General features: G+C 36.4%; 1 protein-coding gene across 1 annotated transcript; it reads right to left on the bottom strand.

Annotated features, from left to right (window-relative positions):
• Positions 1-1728: 1728 nt before the first annotated feature.
• LOC122986454 (mucin-5AC-like) lies at positions 1729-13245 on the bottom strand. Its single transcript, XM_044357749.1, has 13 exons — positions 12954-13245; positions 11669-11773; positions 11100-11238; positions 10125-10275; positions 9771-9903; positions 7495-7647; positions 7198-7235; positions 7011-7040; positions 6692-6858; positions 5516-6030; positions 5232-5331; positions 3910-4195; positions 1729-2419 (listed from the first exon to the last, which is right to left on the bottom strand). The coding sequence occupies exons 1-13, from the start codon at positions 13064-13066 to the stop codon at positions 2337-2339; spliced, it is 2013 nt and encodes a 670-aa protein (XP_044213684.1). The 5' UTR covers positions 13067-13245; the 3' UTR covers positions 1729-2336.
• Between the last annotated feature and the right edge of the window lie 1394 nt (positions 13246-14639).

Consider the following 14639-nt stretch of genomic DNA (forward strand, 5'->3'; position numbering starts at 1 on the left):
GGAGGGGCCTGACCCCTAGGTTGGGAACCACTGGACTAAACTAGCTAACTGTATATAAAATAGTTGAAACTAGCTCCACCTCCAGCAGCTACAACATAACATGCTGCTCTAACACTGATGCTTCAGTATTAATAATCTAATGATGTCATACATAATAATATATCAGTCAGTTATACTGCAATACTTTAACTACATAAAGCTGATAATACTTATGTACTTAAATGAGATTTTTCATGCAGAACTATTACTTGTAATGAAGTATTTTTACATTACTGTATTGGTACTTTGGATCTGAATACAAAAGCTGCTGTATTTACAGTCATTGCTGTAAACTTAGTGACAAAATTGACAACTTTGGAAAAGGCACACACCTTCAGTCAGTAAGATTTAGGACTAGAGGCCAGTACTCTGTTTCTTATATGGGCAAAACATAGAAATAGTTAAAATGATCTCATTACTCTATTCCAACTCATTTGGGCTAATATACACACAGTTTCATGATTTATGATTTTTTTCCCCACAAAATACAACTTTTTATAAGTTTATTTATTTAGCAGGGACAGTGCTCATTAATCAACAGAAGAAAAATGTAAATGAGCCAGAGTTAGCCTACAAGTTTCATTTTCATCTGTTGTCCCTGGCCAGGTGTTGAAAAGGCTACATAACATTAGAATAAAATGATTGATCCTATAAAATTCATGGTAAAATGTATTTTACAGTTTGGACATCCAAGGATACATTGCCTATTTAGGGTATTTGTGTGGCAACAACCTTTAAACATTGTAAAATGAGTTTATAAACATAATACTAGTGTCAAACCTTCATGTAAATATTTATTTAAAAAGTATTACTAACCAGTTTTGTGACCTTAAAATAGTGGCTTTGACAGTGTGCAGAGCTGCTCTTAACATTTTAATCATTGACAGTGGCAAGTCTCACTTTGCATTTATGCAGGTCCATTGAAGCACATCCTGCAACCTTTCTCTGAATTACTACTGTATACTGTACATGCAGTCCTGCAAACACAAAGCGTAATAATTTAAAGAATTTATACTCGAAATAAAAAGTTGCATTTTGATTTTAGATTACAAAACAATCTACAAGATTTTGTTTAATAACATTTTATGGTTGTCTTCTTTAGTAAATAGATCAACTGCTGACATTTACTGGAAAAAGCTAGTAAGTAGTAAGGTCAAGACTAAAATTCTGTGCTCATATTGGCATTTTATTCTTACTAAGTATGTATACTTCCTACTTACACTCACATATACCTGTTTTGGTGTGCTCCGTCCTCTGCATCATGCTGCTGCTGCTGTATACGGCCCACTGCATTTAGTTAATTCAAGTCATTAGAGGAGACAAAACATGTTGACAGAGTCTCCCTGAAGAGATTCAGGCACTGATTACCTATAGAGCAATCATTTGTAATTGATTTAAAATGGTAAATGGACTGCATTTATATAGCACCTTTCTAGTCTTCCGACTACTCGAAGTGCTTCACTCGACATGTCAACGTTCACTCATTCACGCACACATTCATTGACACATCATTCACACATTTTTTTTAAACTTTAGCTTCTATTAATTTTCTGACAGGAAATCTGTGTGTTTTTATGTCATTTAATGTTTTATTGTCTTTTGAATTATACAGTTTGCATAATTGTTTAATAAAATATACATGTTGTACCAACAATTTATTACTAAAAATATATATATACTTTTTACATTTAAAGTAAAGACAGATACACAACAAACAACATTAAGCACAGTTTTGACGAGACAGATTTTTTTTAGGTCTAAGACAAATTGGACATGCAGATAGAAGTATCAGTGATGAAATATTTAAATATTTTAAGTTTTTAAAATACAGCTGATTTTATCTGCAATGTTTGTGATAAGTAAACATTTACAGAACATTGAGCAGCAGTAGCCAATAAGAGCTCATGAGGGGAAAGAGGTGTATGACGCTATTTGTTATCTCCTGTGCTCAATACTTATGAACACAACAAATTTAGGCTCATTGCAATTATATGGTCAGCGTCTTAAACATTTAGGCTTCAAGGACGCTTCGTATAAGCGCATTAGAAATAAAACCTCATTTCAGGGAGAAGCTTTTAATGCTTGACTGCTTGTCTGGGTCACATCCTTCAGGATCCTGCAGTGCAAGCAGTGCAGCATCTTATGTTTTTTTTGACAGCAATGTAGTGCTAGTCTTGCTTTTATTTGATTCTCTGAAACAGCTCAAAATATATAGCGGAATGGGGCTCAATCTTCATTTGAAGCCAAACAGGAAAAGGTAATGTTCCATGTTGCTAACAGATCATCATCCAACATGCTCAGTAAAGGAAGATGTGTTGAAGAAATATGCTGATAGTTGTCAAAATCACTCCCACCGCTATGGCTGAGGCCTGTGGTGGAGCTGCAGGAGAAGAGAGGAGAGTTTACTTGAATATGTACAGAAAATTTCTCAAATCACACTTTAGATTTCCCTCAGAGTGACTTATAACAGACATCTTTGGAGTTTTTAAACATTTTTTTCAGGCAGCCAAGTCATTTTAAACCGTTTTTCTTTTAGGGAGGGCTTGCCTAAGCCTATTAAAGACTTAACAATAACTTTCATAGTGCCTTCTTGTGTTCCAGTGCATAAACTGTGCATTATATGGGCTTACAACTGTGTAAACCTTGGAGGGAGCAGTAAATTATTTCTCTACGATGTTATTAAAATGACCATAATAGGCACAAAGCACAAGGTAGTCCCCTCAAAAACAATTGGTTAATAGTTCTAAAATTTACTTCACAATTTACAATCAGCTACAATTTCAATGATGAAACTAAAACAAGAGCAGCTGTCACACTTTATTTTACAGGTGCTGTAATTTTACACTAATTTCATGGAAATTTTCTGAGTAATTTGCAGGTATTTAACTTATTTTTTAGGACATACAGAGAGAGTGGTGCAATTTGGTACAAATTATAAGAAAAAACTGAATAAAATGTTAAATTGGTAAGTTGGTAGTTGATAGTGAGTACCCACTCATTATATTTAAGTAATGCATAATTCTTAAGTTGGTTTAGTTGCTAATTATCGTATCTTGGTTCACACCTAGTTGTTAATTTGCAAAAAATCTTAATAATTTAGACTCTTAACAATTCTTTAACTGACATAAAATACTTTTTAGTTTTCAGTGTGTAGTTTTGTACGTCAAAGCACATAATAGCATGTTTGGTTGTTTCTTAAAAACTCTATAATGAGCACATTTCCCATATATTACCAAATTACATAACCCTGTCAAAGAAATGTCCTAAGAATTAGCAGTTACACTGAAAACCAAATATTTCGCCAGTTTAAGTACTGATATAAGTAATTTTTGAAGAATTATGTATTAAAATATAATGAGTGGGTACTTACTATCAACTACCAACTTACCAATTTAACACTTCAGTTTCAGTTTTTTCTTATAATTTGTGCCACATTGCCCCACCCTTTCTGTAAAATGTCCTCAAAATTAACTGTTAAAAACCTGCAAATTACTCTTTAGGGACCTATCAAATAAAGCATTAACAAAGCAGTTCAGCAGGCTGTGGTTCACGTACAAAGGTTTGTAATAAACATAAGATATTGTAACTTGAATAAATACTTAAATAATGAAAAAATAAGATAGTTCACACATTGAGGGGCCCCTTGTTGGCTCTGGGGACCAAAGTAATCATTTAGTTTGTTTATGACACCAGTTGTCCATTTGGCTAATATGAATGCTTGGTATGAAACAGCTCTTAAATAAAATATCGTTCACAGAAAAATAAAGGATTTGCTTGAAATTATACCGCCAGTAGTCAGTGGATTGATATTTCACTTAATAGATTATTACAAATTAACAAACAAAACAAAGAGATGGAGTTTTTTTTTACCATGTGAGGTGGTGGTGGTCTGGGCAGCTGTGGTAACAGCAGCAGTAGTAGTAGTAGTGTTAGTAGTCGTCGTAGTTGGTTTAGTAGTGGTGGTAGTACTGGGAGCGGCTGTGGATGGTCCTGGAGTGGTGATCACAAGGCTAATAGGTCCTGAGTTGATGGTGTAGGTTTTCGTAAACACACTGTTAACCAGCGATCTGTGATTAATGGCGCGGGTGCACAGGTCAGGACACTTCTCTGAGGGAAGGGTGGCGATGCACAGATTGACTGTGCACTGGACATACATCTGTACAGCACAAAACAAATAGATACAAGTTAGTGGAGTGGAGGCAGCTTCAAAACATTTTAGAATTGCACAATATATCTTCAAATATTTATGAGACATTAGTCACTGTTTGACAGCATACTGTAACAATACACATATTTGAAAAATGGAAATTATTAAAGAAGTGGAAACCAAGGCAGTGTTTGATCCTCACACAAACATGAGATTTCTAGCAGATATTTATGAAGTGCAAACCAACAGGCTTGGGTTAGTTAAGTAACAACATGCCGATGCTGATAGGAATGTTATTAATTTTGCGCTTAGTCATGGGACCAAAGTTATTACAAGTCATCATATCAGGGACATGAATGTCCGTCCCAAATGTCATGACAATATATCCAGGAAATTTCAGTCTTGCTGAAAGTTGTGGACTGGACTGAAACTTCCATCCAAACAGCCGCTAGTATGGCAAAAAAATTATGCAAACCATCAATTCTACAGAGAAAAGTGTAATCATAGACATTTGACAGAACAATTTACCACAAATGTTTGTATATAAGTCAGAGCTGCTCTAATACTTTTGGACCTAGTCTCAGGTCTTGACTTGAGATTAAGCTGACGGAGCATTTATACAAAAACATTTTACTAGATTTTTTAAAAGCACAAATTCCTCACACAGTGGGCAATTGAGTTGTACCATCCATTGTCTTGTTTAAAACCAAGTGGGCAGAATGAAAAATTGGTTATAATAGTAAGCACAATAGACAAGTGAAAACACACTTAAAATACCGGTAAAAAAAGTAAATATTAAACAAAAATGAAAATTGTCTCTTTGAATAACTAAAAGCAGGAACTAGTACAGACTTCCTGCTTAAATAAACATCATATTAAAAAAACAACAAAAAACATCTGAATTTAGAGTTTTCCACATGTTATTCTGTTGCCAGTACCTGCAAGTGAAAGTATGTATTAGGTCATGGAGATGTTGTGTGCAGCCCTGTTATATTATTTATGATTCATGAAAGACATAACATGTGTGTTGCATGAAAGTACAGACCGTTGATCCTTGGGTCTCCAGAGTGCTCAAATCAAGGCGGTAGACTTTGGAATTGCTTTCTGTTGTAACAACCTCCAATGTGTTGCTGGATGTTGTACATCTGGAAGACAAATAGTGAAAGAACTACCTGAGTTTATAGGATAAGCTTCAAACTCAGAGACAGCTAAAACAGATGTACACATAAGTTGTGTGTGAGTCAATATTTCTTTCAGACTGTTTCATATCTATCCTCTTCAAAATGGTAACCTCAAACTATTACAGTCAACAAGTGATTTGTTACTGACCCTTGCTCCAGAATGGGGTTGGATACAGAAAAGTCTTCCGCTTCAGACTCCATGCAATTGCTCACTACCATCTCAGCACGATCAACGCTGCAGTTGGACATCACATGGAGGTCCAGCTGGTTGATCCTGGACCCGATGGTGTCGTAGATGCCAGTGCTGTTAACGGAGAAGTCTGAGGTACTGTTGGAGGTGCTGTTTGATGTGCTGTAGCTCCTTGATAGTGATTCCACCTCTCGACGCACTCGTTCTGGTGAGAATCGGAGGGAGCGCAACTTCGGGTCGCGTGTGAATTGTGCCAGGGGCCCTTCTCCTGGTAAGTGAAATTCTATCCAAAACCTAACCTCACCAAAGGTTTCCTTTTCTGTGGGCATGCTGATCTTGTGCTGTGGTCCTTTGGCCTGGACTCCAGGAATCCGGCAGGCCAGGGGGAGGACGAGGGAGGGCTCGCGGCTGACCATGGTGTACGGACGCACACTTTTCAAGGTGTTGGTGTAAACCAGCTCTGAACCAGAGTGCTGGAAGACAGGAGAGATTGAGGAAGTCTACAGTTTGAATTCACATTCAGCTGAAAAACCTGTCAATGCAAAGTGAGTTTTAAGAGTAACTTAACACCAGATTGTTTTATTGCCATGTCTGGTTTAAAGTTTCCTGTCACTTTCACCTCTGATGCTTGGTGTAGTGCATCACTGCAGCAAGGTGAAAACTGAAACCACTTGAGGTCAGCAAAGTCAAGATTTTCAAGGGTGTTAAGTTGCTCTTTAAGTACTGCTATGATCCTTTTCTTATCGTCATAAATAGATGAATACAGGAAGATATAAACCACAGAACTTGAAACAAATAATATTTTATTCAATAATTTACATTGGGGGTCAAAAATAGCCAATAATGAAATTGAAATTGTAGAAATTGTAGCACTTTTCGTACATAGTCTCTCAGGGGTAAAAAGGGCATCACTGTCTAGGCTATTATGGCTAATATGAATGTGGACACCACCAAACCATCATTAAAGTTTTAAGTCAGTGCTACAACATAGTTAACCAACATAGTTAATCATTGTTTGATTTGAAATCCAGTGTGCCAGAGTACAGAGCCAAAACACCTACACCTACATGCCAAGATGGCTTGTAGGGTTGAAAATAGTCAAAGAAAGAAAGAAAGAAAGGTGGAGCCTGTTACCACAGTTTTGGTGCCGCAGCCACTCAAGGGGATGCGTGCAGTCAGGTGTGTGCTGTTGTACGTGACGGGACAGGTGGGGCTGTTGAGCTGCAGTTCGGCCAGGTTGATGTTGCTCAGTGAGGTGACAGGAAGCACCAGAGACATCTCTGTGTTCTCACACTTCAACTCTGCAGGCAGACAGCAGCACATTCTTAGATGATCAATAATTAGTTTCACTCACAGACATAATGAGCACGCTCGTCATTAGGCGAGATCTGAATCATACACAAGACTTGATTATAATGAAGTGTGATTATAATGAAATGAATATTTTCTCAACCTGTTCCGGTAGGTAGGGTCCTCATTTCTCCTGAAAATATTAGGAAATGCATGTTTTAATAGTCATTAGTTAAGAGTGAATATTTTCTGAGAAACTCTAGTGATTGGTACAGGAGTGTATTGAGAGCTACAGTACAGTAAAGCATATCTGGCGTCTTATGACATTTGTAGGAAGCTAAAGGTCTTACTTTGGTACAGCCACATGCATCTGGGCTCTGACTGCAAACTGGAAAGACAAGAAGTGCAAATCAGACCACGTCATGTGCTAAATATACTTTCTTCAAGAAATAATTTAACTGGAAGTATAATCAGGTGTACATATGAATAATAGACCATATTGAAAAAGCTCATATAAATTCCCGAGACTTAAAAAACAACCTTACTTAATATTTTTCTAAAGTATCTACAACCTTAATTCCTCCTGCTCATGAGTGTGAAAGTAATTCTGGCAGTATTAGTACAATTCAGTTCACAGGACAACCTACCTCTTGGTATTCGCAACAAAGCAGATAGGCAAAAGACGAGTCAGCTTGTTTTCGGAGCGGACCCAGGCCATGGTCATGGTCGCCAGAGGGCCGACTGATACGAAGCCAGTCCTGAAGAGTGCAGGTGGGCCAACCACTGCTATCTCTGAAACACTGCAAATATAGAGAGAAACCTTTAAATTCGGCTGTCATAACTGTATTTAAAACAGTTTGCTTAAAGGCCTGGTACACCCTTGGTAACACACACAGATACATTGAATTATTGTGCCTGATTAGATCTCAGCTGTGTAAGAAATCACTTCCCTGTTCATAGACAGACACTTATGAATTATTGTCATTTTGCGTCATCATTGACAGGTGCAGGTGTAGAGTTGCACAACAGTAATTGTCACATCTATAAAAGATGACACATTGCATTGTGTTCATGTCATGGACACATTCCTTTGTGGGACTTTTGTAGGCATATGTTTCAGACACTCAAATAAAGTGAATTTGGATGCAGCCCTCCTTTCAGGACCATATGGGTGTGTACAGACTGCACTTAATTATCTCCCAGACTCTCCAGTTAGTTTGGTTGTAAATGTTAGGGTGAGGTAAATTATGCTTTTATTACTCCTATAGACCTTTATCACAGAAGACGCTTTGACATATCACAGTAGGAAAAGCACAGGCGTAAAATAATAAAACTATTGATAGCTGAATTCCATTTAGCTGTTTCAGTTTCAGGCTCCTGGTATTGTGCATGCCGACTTACTGTCATACCATCATGATTTACTGGGACACTTGAAAAGAACAGAGTCATTGTTAATGACATTATTAACACCTGTGCTTTTTCTATTATCATAAGTCAAAATGTCTGCTGTGAAAAAGGTGTGTTGCTACATGAAGTATGGTGGCCTCAAGTAATTCTAGCATAGCTCCCCTCGCCTTCAACCTGAGCAGAGGTCTTATCAGCAAGAATGACTGAAAACACCTGTGTGGGTGTGCAGGGCCTTTAGGCAATTCTATTTATGAAGCACATTTCATTCCTGGTGAATGCACTTTGAACGACAGGTTCACATTTTTTTTTTAAGTCTGTCTTAAAATGATATTCAGGTGCCCAAATGAACATTGAAATAAGTTTTTCTTGTCATAATTATTCCTCTTGTTCATACTGGCCATTAGAAGATCCCTTCATAATGCACTTACAATGTAATTGATTGAGGCCAAAATCCACAGTCTACTACATACAAAAATGTATTTAAAAGTTTATCTGAAGCTAATATGAAGTTTTATCCAAATTAGTCAAATCAAGTAGATATCTTTCATCGTTACAGTCTTTTTAGTACCTAAGTCCCTCTTTTTGTTACTATACTTCCACCGCAGCTCAACAGGGAAACACAAAGAAGGAATTTGATGCTAAAATGTGGCAGATATCCACTTGATATGATTAACTCAGACTGCTGAAGCCTCATATAAGCTTCAGATAAACTTTTAAATGCATTTTTGCATTTGTTCATATGGGCACCTGACTGTTGTTTTAAGACAGACTTGTAACATTGTGAACCTTTCCTTTAAGTTAGTGTATTATGCTCCGTTCATGTGATACTGTATGATTCAGAGCAGCAAAGCCTCGATCACTGGCAGCGACATCTAAATAAAATCCAGTATTCAGAAAAAGTATTCAGCTACAATTCAGCTACTTTAAAATGAGCTATGCTCTCTGTGTTTGTGTGTGCTTTCACTTAACAAACCTCTACAAATATGTAACGCAACATAAGAAGCTAAGTTAGGCTTTTTATATAACCATCTTGGAATAATGTATGGATGCCCCTGAGTCGGAATAACAGGAGTTTTTCTTGTTCTCTGTCGAAATTGCATGAATGCAGCACTAGTGAATACGCAATGCTTCCTATTTAATTCCATATAGAGAAACAAAAGAGATAAGTTTGTCCTGCTAATGTGTTAAGATGTGTTCAACACTATGAAGAAGGAATTGAGGAAGACGGAAGGGGTATAAATTATACATGCTATAAAATAACAACTTCTTTAAAATCTTCAAATGATTAGCATTCCTCTCTAAATGTTTTCCTCTCTGTTTTAGTGCAGGATATTTCTTTGACCTTCTCAAATGAAAAACTCAATATGTCTGGCCCTGTGGTTTGATAAACCAATTCTCCAGACTTGAGGAGGAATACATAATGATAAGTTGGTAGTGTTGTGGAGCAGTGTGTGCCACTGGAACAATATGGGTTTTGTCAAAAATGTTTCATGTGGAAGATGACATTAAGACACACCTCTCCAGTCGTGACATAAAGTTGGCGTTGAATTTGACTTCCTGGAATGGCAGGACAAACATCGTAGAGTCCTGTTTGGGGGTCTCATCTGTTGTCATAGGTTCAGCACTGCAGCTAGAAGACGCCTCCTCCACTGGAGGGAAAGGAGAATAATAGACAAATTTGTTAGCAGCATAAAAAAAAGTTAATTATATTTCTCATTTTTACAGAGAAAGGACTAAAATGGGATAGAACATGAACTTAAAATATACATTTTCTGCCTCTGTAGTTACTGGTCCTTACTCTGTATGTCTGTGCGGGCATATAGACAACATAAATGCCTTTAATAATTTAATAATGCCTTGACAGACTCACCAGTGAGAGAGAGGTGCACGGGGACAGAGCTGAGGGGTTTGTTGTCTATGACATAGCTTGTTTTGGGCACAGGAATCAGGTCCTCCGCCATCAGGTAGATAAAATATCGTCCTACTGGTGCATTTCCGGTGAATCTCAGCATACATTTCTCCTGGTAAAAAAAAGAGATCAGAGGTCAAGCAGTATGTGATTGTAATGAGTCAATAAGCAAATCATGTGAATAAACAAAACAGATTTAAACCACAGAGATGCATTTAATGAACAAGTTGGATTATTCAAATTAACCTAGACAGTCAGGCTGCTGTTGAGTTTTTAAAATGCTTCTGGAGAGGTGGGCGAGGCAAGGAAGTCAACGCACTGCTGAGTGTTGGACCGCAAAATATGATCACTATTTATTCATTGAGACTTGTACATTTTACTGGCAGGTTTCTGTTTATGGGCCCTCCCTATGCTATCCAAACAAACAAACACTGTCAATCTTGTCCTCCCTGATTACTGAGCTAGTTTGGTACATAGCGATCTCTTAAAGTAAGCTTGATTTTGTTTATTTAATAACTGCTGCAAGTTGCTTCAACACTTCTCCCAGTGTTTGAAAATTACCTTTAAAGCAACTTGTTTACTTTGCTGTTTACTTTTAAAAAAATTACATGTAGTTTTGCAATAATGTGGATTTATATCTAGTGGTAGTAACTAATTACATTTTCTTAAGTACTATAATTAAGTTCTATTTTATGCTACTTTATAGTTATACATCACCACATTTTAGAGGAAAATATTGTACTACATTCATCTGACAGCTAAAGTTATAAGTTTTTCTGCAGGTAAAGATTTTCACACAGAACAAGTTTAATCATACTGCTTACAAAAATGCGATTTAATCAATTCAATAAAGATTTGCAAAAGCTCACTGAACAAAAACGTAGATAAATGTGTTATTATACATACCATTTACGGAAATTCTCGAGTCAGACTCACCTCATCCAGTTCTATAAAAGAGTGCTGAGGGCAGCTGACACACTCTCCCTGGTCGGCGCGGGCGAAGCGACAACGCACCTTGTCTCCATCCAGGTCTTTCACTGCCAGATGAAAGTGGTGAGGGCAGTTCACACGGGCCCTGAACCCACAGCACAAGAGATAATCAGATCCACACATCACACATACAGTCACAACAGACGAGACAAACAAAAGTGGATACGATAAAGGTGAGGTGATTAACTGAACTATTGCAAAGTTAGATTTGAAATCTCAAGAGAATGTTTGTAAAGCTGATTATGAATATGTTTGATTTATTCACACCTCTGCAACTCTTATTTAATGCTTTTAACTACAGTAAGACCTCATTTCCCTTAATATTTTAGTTTGGTGGCCATACTCCTTTATGTGTTTTGTGAGTCCAGAATTTTATAAATCGCACAAGTTTCATATTTTTGTTGTGCAATTTAAGTAAACGGCGCCGACTTTTTACAACACGGGAGAGGATACTGTCTTAATTATGTTGTTTACTACAACAACGGCACTTAAGTGTCTGTGTTTGTGTACATTACCTTATAGGGGGTGGGAGAGCAACATAAGCAGGTTGGTTGAGTCTCCCGCTGTTAGTCCGAATCTTTGGTCCTGCGTTCATTGAAACATGAAACTCTGTGTTGGTCCTAGAGGAAAAGAAGGGAGTATAAGAATAATTGAAACTCGCTGTGCTGACAGTACAAAGTGCTAAAGGCAGAATTGCCACAGGAATGTTAAAGAAATAAAATTGCTGAGGACCCAGAAAAACCAGTTGTGAGACATGAATCACAGTAACCAATCAAATAGGTATGAGCAATTTTCCATTGATAAAGATTTCTCACAGATGTAAAAAAAAAAAAAAAAAACCTTAAAGGACTGGTTCACAATGTTTCAAGTCTGTCTTAAAACAACAGGTTTTCCTCGCTGTAATCATTCCTCCTGTTCATACCGACTATTAAAAGATCCCCTTCAAATGTGCTTTCAATGTAAGTGATGGGGGACAAAATCCACAGTCTGTCCACACAGTCATTTTGTACAAAAATGCATTTAAAAGTTGATCTGAAGCTTATATGAGGCTTCAGCAGTCTGAGTTAGTCATATCAAGTGGATATCTACTTGACATGACTAACTCTACATGACGGCTGAAAGATATCTACTTGATTTGACTCATTTGGATGGTTGAAGCTTCATATTATCTTCAGATAAACTTTTAAATACATTTTTGTTCAGACGGAGGACTGTGGATTTTGGCCCCCATCACTTACATTTTAAGTGCCTTATGAAGGGATCCTCTGATGGTCAGTATGAACTGGAGGAATGATTACAGCAAGAAAAACCTGTTACAATGTTCATTTGAGCAGCTGACTGTTGTTTTAAAACAGACTTGATAAATTATGGACACGTCCCTTATTTATCCACAGTTTATTAATATAATCAAGATCTGTATAATTATTATAATTACTTCAATTGTTAACTTTAACTATCAAGATTAAATAATGTCAAACTAAGCCACAAATTGCTGTGATTATTAAGCTACTTTGTCAGAGTAAATAACGGACACATATGAGTTATATCTGGGCAAGATAAAACAACCAAAAGCCAAAGAACAAAGAGTTTCTCCTTGTTAACATTATTTACTTGCAACTACTTGCATGTTGCACTCCAAAACATCATAAAACAGGAAGTAGCAACAATAAAAGATGAAAAACAGAGCGGCCATTCTTGTTCAGGTTATTGGTTAAAAAAATCTGCAGATGTAAAAGAATGAATGAATGAATTTCAGATGTTTGAGGTTAAAGGTCCAGACAGTGTATGCAGGTCTCATACCCTAAAGTGATGGTGGCATTGTAGTTACTGGGGACACTTTTCCACCACTGGCGGACACACCAGCCAGATTCGGGTTTGGTGCCGTTGAAAGGTAAGGAGGTAGTGTGGAGCATACAGTCATCACCTATAACACACAGCCCACTTAATAATGGACATGGATTGGGAGCGATGACAGTGAAATGAGCCCGCACCTACAAGAAGCAAAGAGGAGAATGACAAACGTGTCTTTGCGTGCAGTGACGGAATTTATGACCGAGTTAAGTGAATTCAGCTGAGGATGAAGAACCTGTAGGGTGAGATCAGTCTGTTCTTAGTCACAAAGATAAAACAGATATTTACAGCCAGTATTATGTACTTCGTGAGGTATCACAATACTACAAAACATAAAACGCCAGATGGTCTATATTATCTTTTATAAATCAATAATAAGATACAGTAAGGGGCGTTTATGGCCCAGTGAGAGTTGATGGTACAGCGAAAATGTAACAATGTGCAAGCAAAACACAAAATTTTATCTCTTAGATATCCTTAATTGCTCAATTAAATCAAGTCTAATAATTCATTAAAAAATGCCAAATCCCCCAAAAAGTAAGCGTTAGTATCCCTTATATTGTTTAGTTCAAATTTGACCAATGTTTACAATTGAGAGCACTAAAAACACCTTAAAAACACCTTTGTTTTACCCTGAAATTTTTCCTAATGTGACCCAGAATATACAAATGGAAATATTTCAACTTTTTTTATTTCATTTTTGTGCAGCTGATACATATTTTTAGATATAGGTTGTTCTTGGTTAAATGTGACCTGTATTTATCATGATGGCTTTTATGTTTTCCTGTTTAAGTTAACATAGGACCATAATATAGTGCGATTGTGAATGTTTTTTCACTGTAAACAAATGGTGTAAAACCTAAAGAATACACTCTCTCTGCCCTCTGAAAACTTAGTAAATGAATCACATATTTATTAATGACATGATGATAAGGTATTTATGAATGTAAAATAGATTTGTGGTTCAGATGTTTGGTATAGAGACTAATTATGAGCGGATACTGTGAAGGGTAATGGGATTAAATCAAGGATTGAGAATCAAAATGTTTTTCTTTTTTTTCTTTTTTCTGTTTTAATTGTATTTTACAGAGTTATTAATGGATTTAATATGGCTATTGAATAATAAATTCATTGATTACAATAAATCTTAATGGATTAATGGATCTTAATTAAAGGCTCTGAGTTGGCTTTTCTGCTAAAATGGCAAAGACTGTGAGTTTCTAAAAATAAGATTAAACTGAAAAAAAGGGTTTTGGGAGTTAAGTTTGTTTAATAAGTGGTTTCTGTTAAAAAAGATTCTTTGTTAAAACTGATACTTTCTTCCTCTGTTAATGAATGCTTGATATCATTTTAATAGGATTTGGTTAAGGAGAAATTAAATAATACATTTATTCTAAGGAATATGAGGTTTGTAGAGAAATACAATTACAATAGAAATAATGAGAAATACCTGTAAAATTCCTAATTTGGATGGTTTCCAAAGATCATTTAAAACTATGGATTTCTAGATGTAAATGATACAGTATGATGTTGATGTATGAAATGATAACTTTAGATTCCTTTGAGCTTTGTAACAGCAGCAAATAGTTGTTAATTATTATCAATCAATAGAAAAATGTAAAACAGGCTGTCTAC

This window comes from Thunnus albacares, chromosome 1, assembly GCF_914725855.1.
Source record: "Thunnus albacares chromosome 1, fThuAlb1.1, whole genome shotgun sequence".
Lineage (NCBI taxonomy): Eukaryota > Metazoa > Chordata > Actinopteri > Scombriformes > Scombridae > Thunnus > Thunnus albacares.

Excerpts from the sequence above, each read along its gene's own strand:
- LOC122986454 (XM_044357749.1), bottom strand. The coding sequence starts at position 13,066 with ATGCTCCACACTACCTCCTTACCTTTCAACGGCACCAAACCCGAATCT. Across the intron at positions 7,648-9,770 it reads TTTATGTCACGACTGGAGAG|TGTTTCAGAGATAGCAGTGG; the intron begins GTGTGTCTTAAT and ends CTATATTTGCAG. Across the intron at positions 4,196-5,231 it reads TGGAGACCCAAGGATCAACG|ATGTATGTCCAGTGCACAGT; the intron begins GTCTGTACTTTC and ends TGTGCTGTACAG.